The 8,770-nt window shown below is 39.9% G+C and overlaps 1 protein-coding gene across 1 annotated transcript; it reads right to left on the minus strand.

The window, feature by feature from the left end:
• Positions 1-7,399: 7,399 nt before the first annotated feature.
• htr1fa (5-hydroxytryptamine (serotonin) receptor 1Fa) lies at positions 7,400-8,512 on the minus strand. Its single transcript, XM_041211686.1, has one exon. The coding sequence runs from the start codon at positions 8,510-8,512 to the stop codon at positions 7,400-7,402; it is 1,113 nt and encodes a 370-aa protein (XP_041067620.1).
• Positions 8,513-8,770: the final 258 nt, after the last annotated feature.

Raw genomic sequence — 8,770 nt, forward strand, 5'->3', positions numbered from 1 at the left:
CTGTGACTTTTTTGAATTATCTGGAAGCTTTGGGAGCTTCCAGTTCTCTGTTGCTTTCTCCATGACAATGCCTCAGCCAATCAAAGTTGACTTGCTAATCCATCAGCACTCTTTTCTCCTGCATTATAAATTGTTGTGATCATTTGAAATTTGGCATTCTTGCATTTGTCCTGATGAGTGCAAGATGAAAAGTTTCGTCAACATGTCTCTCCTTTCAGCAATATTCAAATTCTGTATTACCAAGCGACTGACTAATAAAGTGACACCTTAAGCTCTGCTGTGTTTGTAATATCCCTGCCTAAACATGAGTAGAGTTGTCCATATCAACAACCATCAAGGTATCAGAGATGTAATCTTATGGAGATAAATAAGGTTGTTGATGTTCTAGAAAAGGATCACCTGGAATATTACTTTGAATTAAGCTGTGGGTGTGGAACTAAGCGACACTGGTTCAAACTAGTTAACATTAATTTTGGGATTTATAACGATGAACTTATTTTCATGGGAAGAGTGATCAATGAGTGATATGAACTTCCCGATAGAGTGGTGTAAATGAAAATCCTAGAATCATTTCAGAAAAAATTGGATACGACAATGGAGATGAATTAGTGTCTTTCTGGAGAAAAGAGAAGAAAGACTTACAATTATGTAGCATCTTTCAAGACCACCGAACATCCCAAAGTGTTTTACAGCCAATGAAGTGTTTTTGGAGCATCGTCGCTGTTGTACTGTAGGAAAGGCACAACAAACTCCAGAAATAGAAATGCAATAATGACCAAATAATCTATTTTTGTGATGCATGTTGATTGAGTGATCAACATTGGCCAGCACCCTGCTCTTCTTCACACGGCATGGGTTCTTTTGTGTCCACCTGAGAGGGCAGATAGGGCCTCAGTTTTAGCATCTCATCCAAACAACAGCATCCCCAACAGATGTCAGTACTGCACTAACGTGTCAGCATTGATTTTTGTGCATAAGCCTTGGGAGTAGGGCTTGAATCCACAACCTTCTGATGCAAAGGTAGGAGAGCTACCAACTGAGCCACCACATTGATGAATTAAGATGGGCTAAATGGCCTTCCTCCTCCACAATTATTATACAATCCATTCTGGCAAATATTTGTTACTTTCCTTATAGCACATATTCTAATATTAATGTGAATTTCAGCCACATGATTTATAATCTGGTTATTTTGCCTTTCTTGAATTTATGTGATGTAATTTTTCCTGTTTCAATAATGCAGTAAGCACAGCCTGCAAGAAGTGTGGTTCAACCATGACTGTAATGATTTAGATTTTCAATAGTCAGGAGATGACCTTAAATAAGTCTCACAAGTTCACTTATGCAACACATGTTGAATCACCTATAAAATTCAGTGCTTATATTTTTAATGTTAGAAAGGAGTTGACAAAATAGTCAGGTATTTCCAATATTAAAAATGTCACCAGTCAGCAGAACATTGAGTTTAAGCATATTTTAATCTGCATGACTTTGGTTAATTAGCGAGCAGTTGAGAAGGCAACATCACTCCAGACTGTTTATCTATCATGATTTGAAAGCAAGCCCCACTGTTACTTCAGCAGCTACAATATATGCTTGGATAACATATGTTTTGGGGCTATTCGAATCATGCAAAGGATTCTGAGAAGGTGATAAGTACTGTCCCAGGAGGCCATAGGTTAAAAAGAAGATAGACAATTACCTGGGAAGTAAATATTTGAAAGAATGTTAAGTCAAAATTTAGGAATAAAAATATAACAGCTGTCAATGTTAACAGCATGGGACAGCGGCATGGATGGCCAAATGTCCTGTGTTACTAAAGCATCACTAACAGGCTCGTGAACCTGTAAAATTTAGTTTGGAGCTCTTACATATATGTTATGATTTTGAACAGCTGCTTGCTTGGCCACTTTGAGAAAAATAATTGGACTCGGTCTCATTTATTTTTGCCTTTTGTAACTGCAACATTCTAGACTCATATTCTTATGTCTGTTGCTATCACTACAGAGATTGGGAAATGTGGCATTAAGCATACTAATAAATTAGAAAGAGTCTGATTGTACCCTTTCTCCAACACAACAATAACATTAGAAAAGCAGCTACTCCAGCAAGATCAGCATCTCTATTTTAGAAAGGTGCTGAGATTTGGAGATTTAGATAATCAAGCAAATAAAATAGGATTGTACAAAAGTGAAGCTAAAATGAAGAGATGGAAACTATGCACACATAGATGTGTGTCTTTTGCATTAAATTGAGTCAACGGATACAAGTGCAAGATACCATTTATTACGGGAAAGCACAAAGCAATGACATGTCAAAAAACTCTAGGTATTATGAAATGTACACATTTCAAAGATAGTTAACTCCTCCCTTTATTTCTCACCTCACTAAAAGGACATACATTTATCTGGTAAGAATACTGTGCTATCAACAACACATAAAACTTTATACTAAAGCTGGACCAACAGACAGAAAAAAGGGTAAATGGGGAGTTGCCAATGATAAATTTCTTTGCATAAATTTTTGCTCCAGTACTTTAATACATGGATCAAAACAGCAAAACTGTCCAATCACAACTCATCTGAAATAAAGTCAGTCAATCCCTAAAAATAGTAACAATTTTATTCGGCTAGCTGTGGGATATTTTGGAGGCAGGGACATATTCCATTACAGTTGGCAACAAAATTTCAGAAATATGCAGACCCCTCAATATGTTGGTGAAGGACTTGAAAAAAAGGAACAATCATTTTGGTACTGAAGGCATGATATGATGCATGGCACTGGATCTCGCAATCTACACAGAATTGAATGAACACAGGATCTCAAACTATGGGTCCTGGCAGGAACTCTTATTGTGTTGGATGGAGACAAATGTAGATGAGGTACAGGAGCTGTTTCATGACATGAACAACATCATTGAAATGACACAAGACCCTGTCCATATGCAAAGTTTAATAGTTTTTAGGACCCTGGAAGAATTTAATTTGTCTTATGACCTTGTCTCAATATGGATATGTCCTATATTTCTGGATGTAAAATCACCAATAGAAATGGAGTGCTAGATCATAAAATTCTCGCCTGGTCAGATAGAAAACGACAGGATGGAAATGAGAACGATATGAACTCCTTCCTCCTTGATGGTAGAGGAGATCCCTCCCCCTCTGGACCTCCTCCAGCAGAACCTCCAGTGTTATATCCAAGAACCTGTGCATCCTCTCCCTCAGGCCTCCTGAGACCTTCGATTTTGTACCAGCCAGTATACGCCACATCTTCAGTGGATGTCAAGCCAATGTTTAGAGAGTATATTTTAATTCCTCTCTTTGAGGCTTTCTGTAATGGGGCCCAAACCCTTAAGCTTTTGGGACAACAAGTTGTACTTATGCAGCACATGTAATGTAATAAAATATCCCATGGTACTTCACAGGAGCATTATTAAACAAAATATGCTATCGAACCATCTCAGGAGATCAGGGCAGATTAAGAATGTTTTAAAGAATGTTTTAAAGGAGTAAAGCAAGATGGAGAGGCAGAGCCTAGCGCCAAGGCAGTTGAAGGTATGGTCACCAAGGATGGGCCAGATAAAATCAGGGATGCTCAAGAGACCAAAGTTAGAGGAGCACAGATACCTCAAAGGGTTGTGGGGCTGGAAGGGATTACAGAGATAGAGAGGGGCAAAACCATGGATGGATTTGAAAACAAGGTTGAGAGTTTTAAAATCAAGGTGTTGCTTAACTGGGAGCCATGTAGGTCAGTGAGCACAGGGGTGGTGGGTGAACAGGATCTGGTCTGAGGTACCTGCTCAGAGTTATGAATGCAACCACCAAGCCAAAGGCTGGATCTGTAAGAAAGTTTATTGACTAGTATTTGTTCTCATCACAAAACGAGGAGAACAAAGTGGTCTGCAGCACCCAGCAGTCTGAAGCGCTTAACACCACACCTACTGACAATTCCCACATTTACACCATGCACTTGCACAGTTTCAAGTACTTTATAATATTGAGATGGTGATATGGTTGAGAAAATGCTGCTTAATATACAGGTTGCTGATGTTGAAGGGGTACAAATGATAGTAGATGATAAAGGACAACTAGCTACATGACAGTAACCAATTGACACCTGGTCCTCAGCAATTGTCTCAGCATTACAAACATTCTTTTACCTGCTTTCATAAAGATGTTACAATATATACATCAGTCAACCAGACATTAACAGCTGCTCATCATTGTACCCTCATGGAAATCGTACAGTCTCATGATGCCAGGCACTCCAGCAGTAGCATGCATGTGGTGGCAGAAGAACAAACTTATGTCAGTGACGGTGCCAAGACAGGGCATGTACGAGTGACTGTAGGTAGAATATCCAAAAGCATTGATCCCATAACAAAGCAAATAAGCAGTCTCCTGACACCGATGCCAATACATCAGAAGAAGTTTCAGGTGAAGGTATTGGCCCTGAAATTCTGAATGGAGTTCTCCAGGGGCAGAATTTTTAGCTTGGCGGACGGGCACACACCCAACCCGTGAAATCTGCTTTCAACTGCGTGAAATCGCACGAGCTGAGGTTGGACGAGCGTCCTGACATCATCCCGCGCTCGCATGATATTTTGGTCAGTGGGCACGTGCAAAAGTCGGAAGCATGCCCGCCGATAATTAAGATGCCAATTAAGGTCATTAACGGTGCAATTGTCTTTATTTTTATATTAAAAACAAAAACAGAATTACCTGGAAAAACTCAGCAGGTCTGGCAGCATCGGCGGAGAAGAAAAGAGTTGACGTTTCGAGTCCTCATGACCCTTCGACAGAACTTGAGTTCGAGTCCAGGAAAGAGCTGAAATATAAGCTGGTTTAAGGTGTGTGTGTGGGGGGGCGGAGAGATAGAGAGACAGAGAGGTGGAGGGGGTTGGTGTGGTTGTAGCGACAAACAATTTATATTGCCCGCTCAACCTTATAGAGGGCAGACGGGTGAATCTGCCCGGCGGACTTTGCAAATTTCATGAAGCCTCATCCAAGGGCGGGACAAAGTTTCCGTTATTAAATGCAAGAAAAATAAAAATCTATGGACAGCATTTCTATCATGTATATATTCAGGTGACTGATTGTGATGCTTGGACACTTTTTCCGGATTTTAAAAACTTTATTTAATGCTTTTTAGGCCTTCAGCTCTCTGCCTTCAGGAGACTTTCTGTCAGTGCTCGCCCGCACCCGCGTTAATGTCAAGCCTGCCCTCCTCCCACCCATACCCTGGCAGCGCTGATTTTCTCAGTATGCACTTCATGCTAAGTGGTCATTAATTGTCCTGCCAGCTTGAAATTGAGGTTGGGGGCCTATTCTGGTCAGCGGTCCGTTCCCTGGCTGATCCCGGACCCACCGATCGCACCCATCCGCCCACCTAAAAGTTCCGCTCCAGGTTTCCCAATATATTTCCATTTGCATACCAACAGAACCTCCTGTGAAATTTCATGGCCATTTTGTCTACTCAGTTAAAGAAAGAAAGACCTGCATTTGCATAGCATTTTTCACAACCATTGAATGCCTCAAAGCGCTTTACAGCTAATGAAGTACTCTTGAAGTCTAGTCACTGTTGTAATATAGCAAATGCGGCAGCCAACTTGCGCACAGCAAACTCTCACAAACAATAAGGTGATAATGACCAGATAATTGTGTTTTTTGTGATGTTGGTTGAGGGATAAATATTGGGCAGGGCACCAGGGATAACTCCACTGCTCTTCTTCAAAACAGTGCCAAGGGATCTTTCACATCCACTCGAGCAGACAGATGGGGCCTTGGTTTAATGTCTCATCCCGAAAGATGGCACCTCCAACAGTGCAACACGGCCTCAGTATGTACTGGAACGTCAGACTCTGGAATGGGCATTGAACCCAGAATGTTGCTACTCAGAAGCAACAATACTGAAGTACGGTTGCTGCCCATAATTCTATGTAACTGACCAGGCCTGAGTGTGCACCCACCATTTCTACCCCATTGTCTATGGAAGCAGCTAGAACTGGGTCACATTGTTGGAAATGAGAAATGCAGGAAGCATTAAGCTTTTAGCACACGTATACACAGACAGCACATGTACTTATATCACATATGTTGCAGCAAAGCAAGACTTACAAGACAATAATGTTGAGTTACTTTATGTGTTACAGCCTATCATTCCTTCATTGTGCAAATAACAAAGAGTTCTACTAAGGTAAAGCAAAAAATATGTATTTCATTATGTAATATAAAAAAATAAGCAGGATAAGCAACTGGGAATTCTATAATTGAAAATAGATTCAATAAAAAGTGTGTCATTGTGGGCTCACCGGGACTGGAAGAAGGGCCAGGCAAAAGAATCCCTCATGTAGCTCTCTCTTTGCCCGATTGCTGGTCTGCTGCTGTTGAACACTTAAGTGTATATAATTCGGTATGAAATGAAGAATTGAGGCAATGGATGACACTGTGACTGACTCTTGTAATGTTCCTTTGTGAATGACTAGAAGTTACCTATACCATAAAAGTGCTGTATGATTATACTTAAAACCTTTGTCAGGAAGGTAGTTTGCCTCAGTCATAGCTTCCCTGCAGGCTCTGAGCTTCATAGTGCAATTTGTCTTCTGTCATTTGTTGGTAGCTAGCTTTGCCGTGTTACATTCGCTCCCTGGAATAAATTGATCAGCAAGTGCTATACCTCACAGCCCATCTCTGATTCAAAGCTACCTTCTTCTATAGTTGCTGCTGTACTACGATATAGCTAACATTCACTGCTCTACCAATTCAGTGAAGAAAAATACTTGTGCCATTCTATTGTGGCTTTGCTACATGAACTCTTGTCTTTCTTCCTTAGAATTTACTTCCACATGGAATAGGAGTACGCATCTCCAATTTCTTTATTAGACTCAAAAAAGGAACTTTTACATATCTTCTACCTGCATAGGCCTTTCACAAGTTATCCTCATTGCTAATATGCCCTTATCAAGCATTCCCCTTTTTAATTACTCTCAATACATCCATTTCAGGCTGGAAAGTCAATTTAAACCAACAGTACTAATAGGAGAAAATTATATAGTGCTTTCCCTGTAGTTCATTCACATTTTACACACATTAAAAAAAAAATCCCCTCAGTGCTTCAAATGTAAATGTTATACTCATTCTACTTAAACACCACAGCCTCTTTAAAATATACTGGCAGTTACAGAATAGAAAAATACCAAATAGGTTCTCTTCTGTACCCAAGAGTTTTAAGTATCTGTGACAGAATGTATATAACATTTTGTTCGTTGTTTCAGATACAAAGCCAGTATAAGCCGTCAGAAAAAAGAAATACTGATCTTTCTTTCAAAGCTGAAAGCTTGTGTAGAAGGCCTAACCATCCTAGTTACAAAGATAATTGCTTTGAGAATACTGCTATTGCATTACAGAAACTGTCTGCAGTGTACTAGTTTCTGAAATGCTTTCTTAAAGTCTTCATTGAAGATTGTGTAAATAAGGGGATTGATTAAAGAATTGAGGTAACCTAACCATGTCAGAAAGTCGGTCATCTCTGGAGAGATATAACAGGATTCACAGACATTCACAATAAGTTCTTTCAGAAAGAATGGTAACCAGCATATCACAAATGCCCCCAAAATCAAACCCAAGGTGGTTGCTGCTTTTCTTTCTCTTGTGCTTGAGATTTTATGTCTCTTCCACATTTTTTCTTGCTGGCAACTACTGGGGTTGAGACTTCTGGCTGTGATGTGGATTTTTTCTCCTTCTTCAATTGCTGAAGGGTCTGAAATGGACTTTTCAGACGTGCACACAGTTGAAGGCGCCCTGGGACTTTTGACAGTAATGCTGGACATCTTGCCATTTACTTCCTCATTGATTTGCCTGCTTGCACTCCTTTTGTGATAAAGTGTTTTAGCTGCTCTATATATTTTATAGTACAGAATGAGAATCAAAGCCAATGGAATATAAAATGCTCCAAATGTAGAATAAATTGTGTAAACAAGATGCTCATGCTTAATAAGACACTCGTCCTCCTTATTGTTTCCTTGATGTCTCCAAAACAAAGGAGGCATTGATATAAAGATGGATATGACCCACACAATTGTGATCATTATTCCAGCACGTTTAGGTGTCCTTTTCTGTGCGTATTCCACAGCATCAGTTATAGCCCTGTATCGGTCCAGGGCAATTGCAGCCAGATGAAGAATAGAGCATGTGCAACATGTAATGTCAACACTTAACCAGATGTTGCAGACAACTTGACCCATCACCCACGTCTCCTTTACAGTGTAAATAATATTGAAGGGCATCACAAGAACAGCAACAAGTAAATCAGTAACAGCGAGGGAGCATATTAGATAGTTTGCAGGGTGGTGGAGCTTTCTTGTTACAATAATTGCGCTTATCACCAGAGAATTAATAACTGTGGTCATAATAGTCAAGACAGAGAGTGAAAGTGATATCAGCACTTTGGAAGTTTTTCCCTTTACCAGTTCTTCTATTGTAAAGTTGGAGTAAGTCCCATTTTCCAAATCCATTTTGTTCACGTGGATTAGAAGTTGTTGTGGAATTGATACAATCTGCAAATGAAGCACAATTTAAGTTGAGAAATGTTTTTAATTCCATAGAACCAGGGTTAGAAGCAAAAGCTGTCAGAAAATTTCAAGCTCCTAAATATGTGCAACTAACATATAAAGCATAATTTTGCAATGCTTCAGTTCAGAATGAAATCTCATTCTATTGGGGGACCAGGCCCTGTAGTGTCTGGCCATAACTCTGACATCCAGAGAGGTCCT

The sequence above is a fragment of the Carcharodon carcharias genome, chromosome 18 (assembly GCF_017639515.1).
Source record: "Carcharodon carcharias isolate sCarCar2 chromosome 18, sCarCar2.pri, whole genome shotgun sequence".
In the NCBI taxonomy this organism is placed as follows: domain Eukaryota; kingdom Metazoa; phylum Chordata; class Chondrichthyes; order Lamniformes; family Lamnidae; genus Carcharodon; species Carcharodon carcharias.